This window comes from Bidens hawaiensis, unplaced genomic scaffold (genome assembly GCF_021521415.1).
Source record: "Bidens hawaiensis isolate Kalapana, Puna unplaced genomic scaffold, B.hawaiensis_p1.1 tig00019034_1, whole genome shotgun sequence".
Classification (NCBI taxonomy): domain Eukaryota; kingdom Viridiplantae; phylum Streptophyta; class Magnoliopsida; order Asterales; family Asteraceae; genus Bidens; species Bidens hawaiensis.
In genome coordinates, this window is record NW_027492890.1 from 353,872 (window position 1) to 369,326 (window position 15,455).

The 15,455-nt window shown below is 33.1% G+C and overlaps 1 protein-coding gene and 1 pseudogene across 2 annotated transcripts; one reads left to right on the plus strand and one right to left on the minus strand.

Moving 5' to 3' along the window:
* The first annotated feature begins 3,262 nt into the window (after positions 1–3,262).
* LOC143557536 (2-oxoadipate dioxygenase/decarboxylase, chloroplastic/amyloplastic-like) lies at positions 3,263–4,809 on the plus strand (annotated as a pseudogene). Its single transcript, XR_013139594.1, has 6 exons — positions 3,263–3,421; positions 3,498–3,709; positions 3,957–4,078; positions 4,144–4,308; positions 4,399–4,554; positions 4,636–4,809. The product of XR_013139594.1 is annotated as a 2-oxoadipate dioxygenase/decarboxylase, chloroplastic/amyloplastic-like (transcript).
* Positions 4,810–6,021: 1,212 nt separating this feature from the next.
* On the minus strand, positions 6,022–7,388 carry LOC143557537 (uncharacterized). Its single transcript, XM_077046586.1, has 6 exons — positions 7,212–7,388; positions 6,820–7,139; positions 6,692–6,738; positions 6,521–6,583; positions 6,276–6,408; positions 6,022–6,182 (listed from the first exon to the last, which is right to left on the minus strand). Exons 2-6 carry the CDS (start codon positions 6,902–6,904, stop codon positions 6,166–6,168), a joined length of 345 nt encoding a protein of 114 aa, XP_076902701.1. The 5' UTR covers positions 6,905–7,139; positions 7,212–7,388; the 3' UTR covers positions 6,022–6,165.
* Positions 7,389–15,455: the final 8,067 nt, after the last annotated feature.

Consider the following 15,455-nt stretch of genomic DNA (forward strand, 5'->3'; position numbering starts at 1 on the left):
CAACATTTCATCATTTTATTCATTCAACCCTCATCATTTCTATTCACTCAAACCCCAGTGACAAATTTCTCAAACCATGATCTCGGGATATTCATACCTCCGAACGATTCTGATAACGATATTTTTTTCAAATGATAGTAGCATAAGCTTTTTCAAAGATCTGATCGAGCAAGCCGAAGAGGAAGACACGGCAACTTCATCGCGCATTTCTACAAAAATCCTTCGACGTGATCGCGAAAAAGGTAACGAAGTTCTTATGAATGATTATTTTGTGGACGAACCAAAATACAATGACGATGTTTTCCGTTACCGGTTCATATGTCGAAACGGTTGTTCTTAAAAATTGTTAGTGATATGGAAGCACAATATCCATGGTTTCAAGTGAGATATGAAGGGAGGGTGAAAAAAAGTTTTATGGCAATACCAAAAGTCACGTCCGCCGTGAAACAACTTGCAACAAGTAATACTCCTGATTGAGGGCGATGAGTATTTATGTATGTCCGAAAGGACTTCGCGAGAATGCCTACAATTTTTCTGCAACGCCGTGACTAAAATATATGGCGATGGGTTCTTGCGTAGGCCGACAAGCCACGATGTAGCAAACTTGTACAAGGTGCATTCGATTATTTTTACACAACATATGCGTCGATGCCAGACTTGAACAATGAAATCAGTCCTACGCAATCGAAGAAAAAGGATAAAAGTCCTTTGGTTTGTCAAACCAAATTGGATTGGGTGACAAACTAAATGCGTACACGTTGAGAAAGGAAGCAACGCTTCAAGATTTGGTGGATCGATGTTAAAAAACAACAAGTGAAGGATTCTAGAGCGTTGATTACGGAACAACACGAGAGTATAGCCAAAGAGATGTATCATAGAGACTTTAAGACATATACTAGGCCACGCGATCATCTAGAGGACGAGGTGAAGAAAATCGCTATAACCGGCAAACGAGAAGTTGCGGAAAAATATAATTGGCCGAAGGATCATCTAGTTTAAATGTTCATGTTTTAATTCTTTTTGGTTTTGATCGTCATATTTTACTTTTCTGGTTTTCAATTATGTAATATTTTTAACTTTAATGAAAATTTAATTTTAATTACATTTAATTGCTTTATTTATTTTTAAATTTTAAAAAAAACAAAAAAAGTTTTAGAGTACTTTTACATAATTAAGAGTAAAATAAAATAATAGTATGTGATTGACCGATGCATGAGTAATACGATGCTCCTTCCATTCTTACATACCCCTAAGCATCTATTTTTAGTAACTAACTTTCTTTCTAAACAAACTATGACTCAAAGTCAAATAATACTAACAAAGAAAGGAAAAGTGTGACGTGGAAGATGCGTGTAAGTTGCATGTGACTCGAAGATAAGTTCTAATTTTTGAAAATTAAGAAGATTGTTTTAAACGTAACAATGATTTAATTGACTATTTAATTTTTTTTTTAATGTTCAAGCTTTCCTCCTACTATTTACATTATACCGCCAATGCCAGGAATCGAACCCTGGACCTCTCACCCAAAGGCCAAAGCCTTTACCATCCCACCAAAGTGGTGATGGCAATTGACTATTTAATGATATGCATGCGTGGCATCTATATCCCTATCAAATGCCGGCTAATGTTTTAGAAATCACTTTCCTAACTCATACTGGATTAGGTTAAAAAATGGTACTAACCTGGTTAAATAGTTTACTTTATAATTTCATATAAACGAACTTCAACTCAAAAATAACACAAAAGTATATGATTTCATAATAAAATATTCAAAACTTAATCCAAAATACACAAGCACTCGATTTTCAAAAAATAATCCAAAAGTTTACTCGTTTAATCGTTAAACGCTATGTTAAAAGTAACTTAAAAAAAATATATGGGCCGCAAAATATCAAAAATCTCTTGGCCTTAAAACCAGTATTTTAAAAAGAAAAAAACCGACAGTTCGATATTTTAGCAAACCGTCTAAAAATACGAGGCTCAAAATACTATATTGATATACGAAACTTAATATTACTAGTTCAATCAGCCGGTTTTAAAACACTGGTGTCAACTAAAAAACTTTTGAAAGTAATTCAAGTCCACATGACTTATGCATTAATCAACATCTATGCATCACACTTTTGGTTCTTCCTGATTTTCAATAATTTATTTGCTATTAAATAATAAGACTCATTCTAGGTTGGTTGTTAGTTTTAAGTCCTAGTCTAGTGCTAATTACTAATTAGCCGTTTATTATTATAATTTAATTTTTTCCTATTTAAGAGAATTGCATTCTCCTATTGTAGTAACTCATAAAGCTAGTATCCATCAGTTAATATCTCTGATTATCAATATATTGGTTTTAATTCCCAATCAATAGCAAAGGTTACATACAAGATGATGAAGATATCATCACTCTCAACATCCCCAGTCTTCTCTTCAGCTTCTTTACGATCAACGAATAATAATCTGTCATCCAAAAACTTCATGTCTCTCCCAATGCCATCAACAATCAATCATCCCAAACTTTCCATTGTTTCGGCTTCTCATGGATCCCAGCATGCATCATCCCAGGTATGATATAATTATATCTCGGCCTGCAAATAAACCGAATGTTCAGTGAACTATTCGTGAACTGCTCGACAAGAAGTTCGTTTATGTTCGTTTCTTTAATAAACGAACATATAACATGATCAAAAAATTTGTGTTCGTTGAATTAAATGGACGAACGTGAACACGTGTTTGTTTTGTTCATTTATGTTCATGAAGATTCGTTGTTTATGTCCATTTATTTATGTTCTTTTACGTTCTTTTACATGTTAATAAAAAATAATTAAATATCATCTGGATCATTAATCTACTTAATTGTTTTATTTATATTTGTTCGTTTGTGTTCATTTAAGTGTGCTCATCTATGTTTATTTGTGTACATTTACATTTGTTCGTAACTTCGTATATATTCATTTATGTTCGTTTATCTTTGCTCAGTTATTTTCATTTATGTTCGTTTATCTTTGTTCAGTTATATTCGTTTATGTTCGTGAAGAGTGCGTTTATATTTTAAATAAATGAACATGAACTTGTTCATTTTTGAAATACAGGAACATGGACACAAATATTTGTTTGATTAAGCGTTCGTGTTCGTTTAAAGTTATAGAACAAACACGAACATGCCCATTTTCGTGTTCATTTACAGGCCTAATTATATCTCATCACATATAATTTGTGTTTGGTATTTGGAATTTTTTTTACATAATATATAGTTATTGAAATTTAATGATCACAGGAGGAGGGTGACTCGTTCTTTAGGAGCGTGCTTTCAAGTATGGAACAAGTATATCTCAATCGAAACCCAACCGCTAGCGCAATCTTGGAGCTTGTGCAGTCCACAGATGCTAACCAAATATGCTATGATCATCTTGCATATCGCACATTCGGTGTAAGTATATATTTTATATTTTATATTCTAATATGAAATGTTATATATAACTTGTGTTTCATAATAATATGTACAGGTGAATGGTCATGGGATTGAGTCTATGTCAAATTGTTCCTAGATTTCGGGTATACTGAACGGGAAGAGTGAAGGTTTCCGAAAAAGAAGCTAAAAGCACTCTGGTTTTCTCCTCCTGATCATGGTGGATCAAGTGGCAGCGGCGTTGATGGACCGCTTCCTAGAGTCTTCATCTCAGAGCTCCTTGTAGATCAAATGAGACCAGAAGCTCAGGTTTGTGTTGTTGAATTGGTTAATAATGAGTTTATCAGTGTTGTAGAACTCCAGGCGCTAGCTAGTTTGGCGGTGGGGTAGGGACTAGCGATTAATCAGATTGGAATTTATATGTAAATTTTCAAATATACAAATACATATCAAATTTTATGGTTTTTTTTTTGGAATTTTAACCGATTTTAACCAAATAGCGATTAATACCATGGAGTTTATTTTGATTATGGTGACTTGATCATTGTGTTGATAGGAAATAATAATAAAATACACGGGGCTATCGAGTGCTGGACATAAACACAGTGCACTTTCAAGTGCTCTAGGTTGTTTGACGTGGCCGAAGCCATCACATTCGGAATTCCAGCAGTTAGCCAGGTGGGTTGTTTGCGATATATATATTTTTGTCTTGTTCATAATTAAATTAGTTTCAATCCATGTAGAGAAAGCGAGTATGCTGCGTGGACTCTGGTGAATGGATACGCATTGAATCATGTAACCGTATCAACTCATTGGCTTAAACCCCCCCTTGAACGACATCGACAACCTTAATAAATTTATTGAGGACAAGGGCTTTAAGTTGAACTCTGAAGGGGGTGTTCTCAAGGGTTAGTTTAGTTTTCGGTTTTCCTTATCTTTTGTAAAATAGTAAAACAATGAATTCTAAAGCAGCTAGGATGTGATTGTGACTGTGACAGTGAGCCCAGATGGTCTGCTGCTTCAACGTTCAACGGTTTGCAGATTCTGTACCGTTTGAATTTTCTGATGGAATCAAAGAACAAGTCCCGTGTTCGTACATAGAGTTTGCTCATCGCCTTGTATTGCCACAGTACAAGGACGTGTCCCAAGATAAGGTAAGGTCAGGTCGGATATGCTCTTTCTTTCTTTCTGTCTTTCTGCCCACGTTTTAAGGGAATTCGCTTTGTGTTGTGTAGGTTGAGGACGTGCATAGAAGAGACGGTTTTGAGGTGGGCAATGCCGACAAAATATTTGAGAGCACCTCGAAAGATCAGTTAACAAGGAGAGCTTGATTTGGTCTTATGTTAACTTGTTTGATGTTATGTATTCATCTGCCAGATGTGATTGGGTTTAACTTTGAAGGATTTGTTTCTTAGTCCCATTAAAAGATAAATCTTCAGCTAATCTCAATATTCTTATAAATATAATGTTATATATAAAATTAATGTGATTGTCTTCTGTACATAATGCATTTGTTATCAATCATTCTCATTTGTTGATTAATAAGGATTGCTTATACTCTGATATTCTCCTTTACCAAAGATATAACTGGATTTACTAATTAAAATTAGCTTGAATCTACTAAACCATTCTTTCCAGTAGCCATTTTAACCTAACAGGCTTATAACCAAAATCCACCGGCTACGAAAATCTATAACATAAACGTTGGTTATAAGCTCGGTTTTACAATACAGCTCGTTGACAATGTTATAGCAGCCTGATTAAATATCCAAAATAGGCGCCAAACAGAATAAAAAAATGTTCCTATGTGCATGTACATGTTTCCAAAACCGAGCCGCTCCATATTCCACCCAAAAACACAAAAGCTTCAAAATAACGAGAGGTCTTCCGAAAAGTCGAAAATACCCCCGCTCCATTTTGGAGTAATTTCGTTTGCTTGTTCGTCTCGTGGGGTGAATGAGAATCTTCTTTCAAATGATTTGACCCGGCTGACTTTTATGAACACTGTCTTGTTTAAGTTGTGATTCTTCATCGGTAGGGCTAACAACAGTATACACACTAGCAATAGCGGGTGCATTGATTGCTGCAGAGTTGGTTATAGCCACACCAATTGCAGGTCTTCTGATCGTCTGTAACCGACGTTTAAACCACATAAAGTGTATTGTGCAAGACAGTTAAGGTTAAGCAGCAAGATAACAACTAACATATGGGCCCATTCGTGCGGTTTCTAAGTTTTCCAGTATATTCTTCTTAACCTTATGATATCTTCTGGTCTCCATTAGATTTCTCAACTTCAAACACAGTGTTATCATTTGTAGACATTGTAATGCAGTCCTAATATGGTTTTTTAATCTTAACAGTTTATTAGATTGCTTCAAGGCCAAGTTGACTCAAAAACATTTGATATTCAGAAATCTTAATAATTATTTATAAACAATCATTGTCATATGAATAATAAAGTCCTAATATGGTTTTTTAATCAAGTTTATTTCTTTGAGTTTACCCATTTGAACCATAATAATAATTAAAAAAAACACTGAAATGGTCTGTTCATAAGTACATGAATCAAACCATTTTTCATTATATGGCAAAATTAAATGAAAAAGAACAAGCAACATGATAAATTGGTAACATGAAGCAGGAAGCTCAATCACGACAAAACAACACGCAACATGCATTTTAAATACAATGACTGACACTATAACAATATCTTTAGAAAGCGACCGTAATACACCTTTGATGAGAACTAACCTGCAAGAAACAGCTCATTCTTCCTCTGTCTCTGCATTTGAAATTATCAAATGATGATAATAATCTTTACATTATTAACTTATAAAAGTCTACTTCAAAACACAAACCAATTAAACTAGTTTACCGTATATTGCATCCATGTTGTTTTCCTTGTAAACACCAAGGGGTGAACCGTGAACCAACATAAGCATCTCACCCTGTTTCGGAAGCCTTAAAGTTTTAGGCGTCAAGCCAACCAACATCCTCCCGCTACTTACCTGCAATTATAACAACTCCTAATATTAAATTACTGATAATCAAAAGAATTTTTTTTTAAATAATAATTCTCATTATTCAATGAAAATTGAAGTATTAAACATATACAGATACCCCAGGAGTTTGCATAGAATCATCAATGCCAAGAATTTTAGTGTCCGATGGCTCCCCTAGAACCTATAGCATGAACCGAAAAAAAAATAAGAAAAAAAACCCAATAAATTCTTTGTAATAGAAAAACGACGGTAAATATAGAAACACGTATTAAAGTGCATAAATACATACAAAATCCTTCATCTGAAGATTATCAGTGTCAATGAAGCTCGTTCTTCCTGCCAACAAACCACATATAAGTAAAGCCATTAATTATGCATCAGATAAAAACTCAAATCGTTATTTGAATAGGAGTTTACCGGTTTGGCTTGAAAAGTCAATGGCACCAAGAGATAAATTTGCAGGATTAGCCAAGGCCATGTGTGGTAGATAATAAGGTATCATGTTCCTCCTGTCATAGATATATCGTCATCCTTATAATCTTTCCATTTAACTTCAATCAGTTGATGTATATCGGTTCTTGAAAGCGTTAGGTTCGGAAGATTTTCCTCAAAGAATTGAAGTAATCGGGTGTGTCGTTTTTCCTTGCTTATACTGGATTTTAGTAAGCGTATATCAGACTGTAATCTTTCAATTTCCATGTCACGAATCGTCCTGAGTGCAGCACTCTGGCGCTCAACTGGTAACGAGTTCACTAACCATTAATTCTTTCTACATTGTAATAAAACTTATATATAGCAAAAGAAGATACCTTCTTGGTCAGGGAATATGTTATCTTCTGGCACCGCACTGTCAACATTACACTTTGAATTATTCAACTGAGACGATGCAGGCTGTTTAGTAACCTTCCTTGCCTTGCGTTTAGGCATCAGAAACGCATAAAAGTTGCTCACAAAACAGCTTAGCTGAAACTCAAATACAGCAATTAGTATAATTAGAGTGTCAAAAGTAAATCAGCATTAATAAGCATTGTTGCATTTAAAGTTTAAATATCTTTTCCCTACATTAAATGAAAAAAAATAACATCTGCACAATCAATTATATATTTTACAGTTCCATTTTCCAAACAAAATTGACATTACAAATTAGTACTTTTACAAGTGTGATTTTCACTCATTATGCTAACACCAGCTAAATACCTAACTTGTAAAGTCAACTTAATAATTAAAATAAACTTAGTTTGAAGTTTTCTGCGTCTGTTCAAACAAAACCTAATTTTGAGATCATAATATCTTTTAAGTATCCAATAAATCTGTTCTAGGCGAGGATTAATCGCCAACTTCTCACTAATCGGCTGATGCGATTTCAAGTAATCAGCCCCTAAAATCAGTATTTAATCAAAATCGGATGGTCAAGATCTTTGAAGTATTTGAAAACTCATAGTTATTAATCCAATCCGATTAATAAGTTTAAAAAATTATACATACAAGATTTTAATGCTCAACTAGCGAGTTTTATAACACCTAATAATAAAGTTCTGGTAAAATAAAAATTATATGCATTTCATCAACAATTTGAGGGTGTTCAAAGTCGGATATCCGGGGATAGTTAATTTTGCTATCCATCCGAATTTCGGAGTGTGCGGATATCTGAAATTCTAATAAAAAAAAAGTTTGAGAACTAAAGTCACCCAATCTGTAACAACAAATCAATTAACAATAATCTGTAACAAACAAACAAAGGCAAGAACTAGTATAACAAATCTAATTGTAAATAGAAGATAAAGTTACATTTGAGAAGATTGATAACCACCAGAGTGGAAGGGCGGGCGATGTCAAAGGTCAAAAGTTTTCAAATTTTTTTATGTTTGAAATATAATAATTAATTATTATAACTAAATTTAAATTTTCGGATAATTAGAATTCGGATTTATATTTTAAGGGTTTCACGAAATAACTGAGAGTGCAAAATGGAACACGTTTAGGGCTTCCATAAGGTGTTGTGAATGAAGCGAAGAGAAAATACAGTGATTTTTCAGTATATTTAAAATATTTCTGTAACACCTTATAAATTTTTTAATATATTTTAAAAGTGGTTGTGAGTTAATGAGAGTGAAAAAATAATAATAAAAGTATAAAAAGTATTATTTAATTGAAAATAAGAAAGAAAATATAGTATGCTTTAGTGTAATTTGGATATGAAGATATGTAAGAATGCTTAACACCCCATTGATTGGATTTCATTCGTGTTACGAAGGGGAAAGTCTATCTAATGATTTATAATAAATATTAATTGTTTATTTTGATAATACTAAAAATTAATATAGAGGTGTTGACACGGTTTATTCAAAACAACCGTCAATCTTCCAATAATACAAGAGAAGAAGAGAAAATAGACCTAAAATAATAATTCTTTTTTTTTATCATTATGAAAACATCAAAACATTAAATAGGAGTAAAGTAAGATTTCAAATCCAAATCAAACACAATTAAAAATAAACAGATAATAATATTTAAATATTAAACTTATCCCGCAAGATTTTAGATAACCACTGCAATCCAAATATGAGTTTGCATCGTATCAACTCCCGACCCCTTGAAAACGTCCTTGTCCTTAAGGACGGAATGTCGTTGCCATGGTGCTCGCCACTTGAGTTGTACAACGACAAGTGAGGCGGTCTCAACGTAGCACCACTGTAGCCACCATTCGAGTCTTGCAGTGATATACTCGATCTTTGTATTTGCAGTAGGGTATGGCTTCGCTGAAGCATTAGGTGTTGGGTTTTTTCTCATCAGAAGTTTGCAACAAATTTATGCTGGTGGGACAAAAGTTCTTTGCGTTCTTCAGTCCACCGGTTGGGATGTGAACAAATGTTTTTAGCACCGATTTGGTTGTTTGAGTTTATGGAAGTGGTTGAGGTGGAATCGGGGATGGCGATGGTAGCGGGGTAAATGGCGGTGTGGCTGAAGACGTAGAATCATTGCTACGTTCAATCGAATCAGGATTATCTAGGGCACCAATACGAAATTGATGAAGCATTGCATCATTGAAAACATCCTATGCGATAAAGTATGAACTCTGATGCTGATCATTGAACCACTAGAATGCTTCATCAACGAAGGATTCAACAATATAGGGAAACCACTCGTCGCCATAGATTGCGTAAAAGAGAAAATATTGTTCGGCTTGAGAGATATAGGGCAGGATTAGATCCAGTAAAAAGAGGTAATTGTGGATGCTCCCACAAGAGTTCTTCCAAAGCCATCTAGGCTAAGGCTCAATGAAAGCAGCAATTGATGCGCTTTATTCGAGACAACCGTCAATCTCCAAAAAACACAAGATAAGAAGAAAAAATAAACCCAAAATAATAATTCTTTCTTTTTCATTATGAAAGCATCGAAACATAAAATAGGAAAAAATATAAGACTTCAAATCCAAAAAAAAAACACAATTAAAAATAAAACAGATAATAATATTTAAATATTAAACTTATCCCGTAAGATTTTAAATAACTATTGTTAATTCAAATAATAGTTTGCATGATCATATCAGGTGCCAAATATCATTTTAAGATTACTACGTTATCATAAGAATTGCCTCACTTTTTCACTTTTCTTACAACAATTAAATTTCATCTCAAATTAGCCATAAGAAATTGTATAGGAGTGCCACAATAGACAGACGAACCAAGGCCATAACGCTCTACTCAAAACGCACGAATAAGCCAATTGATGAATCCTATTTTGTTTTATAATTCTTTTAATCTTTACAAGTATGTCTAATAAATTATAATTGTAAATATTTTTGTATTTGTTAGCACGGTCAAGATCATTTTAGTTCTTTTTTTATTTATTTTTATTTTTTTATAGAAGTAATGTTCTTCAAACTACGGGTATGTTTGGCAAAACTAGCCGGTGGCTGGTAGCTGGAAGCTGGTGGCTAGAAGCTGGAAGCTGTAGTTTTTAGATATATTTAGGTGTTTGGCAGAGTAGCTAGAGCTTTTAATAAATGTATAAAATGACCAAAATGGGCATAATTAAAAAACAGTAATATTAAATATACTTATTTTGGAAGGTTATTTAAGTATTTAAGGAATTAAAATACTAAAAGTTTGTAGCTCTTTCTAAACGCTACTAGTTGGAGCTTTAAGCTTTAAGCCTTTTCTCATGACCTAAAAGCTTCAAGCTCTTTCCAACCAAACAAGGCTTTTAATTGAGTATGGGTTTTTTTTTAAAAGCTTGAAGCTTGAAGCCCCTAAAAGCTTCTTGCCAAACATACCCTACATGGATGGAAGTTACACTTGATTCTATTTATATACGGGATTGTTATTAAAGAAACCAATTAAGTACATGACTATAACATTAGCTCAAAGTCATCATGAGTTCATAACCAATGAAGCCGGTAATCCATTGGCAAATGCAAAGTTTTTAATGATATATTTCATACTGATTCGTTAAAGATAAGTTGAAGGCTGGCTAGCTCGATTTCAAGGGGAAGAGATCAAATCTATCTATTATTTAAGTTATACTTGAGTTTATATATGTTTATCGTTTATTTTTAACTAGTGGGAGAGCTCGCGCGTTACGACGGGGATGCCACAGAGGTTGCGGTTCGGTACGTGATTGCCATGGCCGGTTTTACATGGTCTTTTATGACATTTTTGTTCATATGGATATAAAATAGTTGTGTAGCTACAGTGTATCTATCATTGTTTAAAGCTATTTGAATCCTTTGGATAAACAAAACATTGTCCGAACCTTGGTACTGATTCGCGACGGGTATCTGGTTTTTAAAAGTAACTCAAATCAGCAGATACATGACAAATTTATCAAGATAAGAGTTAGCGCTTACGACAAATGTACACACTATTATAACATGATAGATATACACAAACTTTTTGCTTATATTTACACCTCTACATCTTACCATGGTATATATGCATCCTGTTATTATGAAAAGGAAAAGGAAAAAAAACAATAAACACTATCAAATATTAGTTTTTATGGTGTAATAAATTTAGGTAAAAACTTATTTACGATTTGCTATTTATAATGTTGATACTTGTGGTAAAATATTTACAACTTCAAATGAAAATCATCACCCCATTTATGTTAGAGTGAGGAAAAGAAAAATAAATAATATGTATATGTGTATGGGGATAGGAGAAAAGATAAGAGGGGAAATGATTTTGGCAAATTACAAGTTTCCTAAGTTACCTAATTCAAATCTTCTCATCATTTTTCATTGATTCTCCAACTTAGAATTTGATTTTATAACTTATAATAACATATATTATAATATGAACGTGACATGTAACATTTAAAATATTATTCCTAAGTATTCCAACTTTCCAAGTATCATGGACATGTATCACATTAGGTCAAGTAGCATGTAGTACGTAACATATATAACAAGTTGAAGCATCATGTACATATAACTCATGTAGCAATGTTTATATCTAAACTATATTTAATTTGTACTTCACCTTTTATTATCTGTGAATTAATTTCATATTAGATCACCAACTTACGCGGACAGACTTAAATGTGTGCTCACGTGACAAGCATGTGTGTTTTTTAACGGAGTTAATGAAAGTAACCAAGCTTAGTTAACAAAGTTAACCTGAAAATTGGCCGTTGTCACACTTGAAGTACTTGATATATGTGACAATGGAGTTTGTAAACTACCACATCAGATTAAAAGCTACTTGGATTGAGGTGTTTGTTAGGACCTTCATCGTTTCAACTCAAGCGAACTATGACATGATTATTGAGCTGTCAAGACTTGAAGAGGTGATCATTGATGTTAGTTCCGAAGTCCAAAAGAGCATTGAACTGCTTGAAGGTCTCGTTGAAAAAGTTTAGCACATTGCCCAGTGTGGTTACTTTTCAATTATATGTTCTCAATGAAGTTATAGATGTGATTCAAGTTGTTTGTGATGCTGTAAAGATTTGCATGCCTACAGAACACCAGCTGTTAAATTTTTTGGGGCGCAAGGCAAGATTTTGAAACACAATCTTTTCAAGTTTTCATTGGATGCTTTATTTCTCATGGCATTGAAATTCCTAATTTCGATGGCTATGACAGGTACCTAAAATATTACAATGGTAGGGGGGGGGGGTTACTATGATGTGATCAATAAAGTACTAAACTAAGTGCAAGCATTTGAGTCGATATTGAGAACCTATCAAGCAATGTCGTTGAAAGCATGGACTATGTCAAATGTTGTTTGATTAAAAGTTGCAGTAATATGAAGGCAATTGTGGTGTGTGATAGGACACTTAACAGGTCGTTACTGCACAACATGGAAAGGCTGGATGCAAAGAACTTGTCGAGATTCAAAATTATTTGGAAGGGCCATGTGCCACCAGGGGTGGCTCGTGGGACAGCGAAAACAAGTTAGGGCTTTAGGCTCACACTTACTTAAGGCCCCCAACTCCAAAAAAATATTATCTATAGATATATTATGTTGGAAGATTAAGCAAAATGTGTGTGAATGAATGTCTCAAAAATTGAAGTGGTGAAACTTTGTCCCACATCGGTTGGGGAACAAAATTGAGAATGGTTTATAAGGTGTCATTCTCACTAAACATTTGAAAATTTGTGATGTGTACTACAACTCCTACCCATGCGTGGGGGGGGTTATGTTTAGATAGATTTCTTTTCCCAGCCATAAAACAGAAAAAAAGCCTACACATTTGTAAGTGATAATGTAATGATGAAGTTATTGAAATGAAATATAACTTTCAAGGAGTAAAATTATGCCTTTATATGGTAAGAATGTTCTCTAATCTCATCTATGATTCGCTCTGACCCGTTTGCTAAAAAGTATTCAAAAACAGTCAAGCCCTGATGCACTTAAAAAGAAGTCAAACACGGGTTACATGTTCAGTTAGATAATGGGCATGAATAGAAAGAAATAAAACCGGTCAAACGTGTCAATGAAAAATAGGAAACTGGTGAAATGGGTCGAAGGGGTCAACTAAAGATCTATATCTACTATTAAAACAAGATGTTTTGTCTCTTTTTTATTGGTCTATTTGATTAATTTTCATAAATACAAAGCATTCTTAGAATTTCTTAGTAATATAATAATTCATAAATAAATTAAAAATCATCAATATCATTTGGAAACCTAATTTGCATTTATGCCAATTAACCATATATTCCTTTGTAATTTTGTATAAATGAAAAGAAACGACAACATGGATTTCTATCTGTTCAATTTTAATTTTTAAATGTCCTTCAATCAATAGAAAATTTTCAAACGGATTAAACCCTACAAGTAGGTTATGCATTTTTTTTATGTGTGTAATTTCATTAACTTAAGTCATAGAAATTATTTGCTATCTTTTTCTTTTACCAGGTTCAAGGCATTGAATAAACCACTAAGAAAGCCGCACGTCTTCTTTCCTCTCATACACAATATACACCAATGCAAACTTCTGTTATTTTATTTTGGCTTTGTTTTCATTTATATTTCTATCATGACTATTTGCTAAAAGTTCAACTTTGTATGCATATGCTTTTAAAAGAATAAAGATGTCTTTCAACTTTAATTAGTTAATGTTCTTCAATCTAGATGAAATTTTATAGATAAACTTTATGTAAAATTCAACACTTTATTATATAGAATATTAATTTTTTAATTATTGATATATGGTTAAATGCTGTCTAATACGCCAACAATCAAGTAACATAAGAGGAGATGAGAACAGAGTCGAAAATTAAAAATCTCAGTTTATTATTTCAAAAATTGAGGAACTAGACTAGGAGGTTGGATTATATACATCATATATATTTCTTTTGATCTTTTTTCTTTTTAAAATTATTCATCCACATTATAACTTACTATTTTCCCTTTCTTATTTTTTATAGTACACTTTGCATTATTATAACACTAAATATTAGTTTCAACTTTTCTTGAAACTTGATTTGTGAGTAGCGGTAATGTATATTGAATGTCTTTTAAAAGTTCTTTATAAGCATTGTACTATGTAATTTAATCTTTTATAAGTCTATATCTTTCAATTTTATGTTTCTGTATGAATGACTTGCATTTATAAATTATGTTTCCGTCTCACAAGCATATAAAAATATATTGTCGTTTGAAATTACATATGTTTAATTGATGATTTTTATATTTCAACCCGTGTAGTACACGGGTTAATAACCTAGTTACTGTTAATAAAAAAAAACCCTACCAAACAATTTGGTTAACATCATAATAAAATAATTTCGGTTATAAAATTTGGCACGATGACTATTTATGTACAAAAAATATTGGAGCAACAATAATCTTTCACGAAAACTAGTTCCCCCTCGCCCATTTTGTAGAGAGTTGTCCAAAAAGGGCTTGGCTCGGAGCTCTCTTAGAAAAAGCTTAAAAAAGGCCCCGCTTGGATTGGCTAGGTTTGAAACCGAGCCGAGTTGAGTTGGCTCAATTAGTAAGTGAGCCAAACCCGAGCCAATGGTGGCTCATTGATTAGCTCCGCTCGGTTTAGCTCACTCGTTAGTTCAGCTTGGTTTGGCTCAATTCCATGCCAAATTGAGACCGAGCTCGTTGGCTTGTCTCATGAACGGCCCTATTTTGCATCCTCGCCTCTGACTTAAAGAAATAGCATACAGGCTTTATTACACATATGAGCAGTCCAAACCTTGTACCCGTCGCGAATTTTCACATGCTTCGAAATATTCATGACTACATATGAATAAATGAGGATCAATACTTTCAGTTAAAAAAAGGATCGTTTGATTTTCCATTTTAACAAAAAGAACATATCATGCTAGTCTTTAATATCCGTCCTTGACTGATGTTTAATTTTGCACCGCTCTAAAAGAATAGCCGATGAATATCCGGCAGCTCAACATCCCATGGAAGATGTCTATCTTGTCAATATCATAGTTGTTTACTTGATTAAATACCTTACAAAATGAGCTTGTGTCAAACAAGATTTTTTTTATATAAAAAACATTTTATCATTTGAAAATTTTAAAATACAACTAGGTGTTGAACCAACATCCATATAGTTTACATTTGGATTAAAAAACAAGG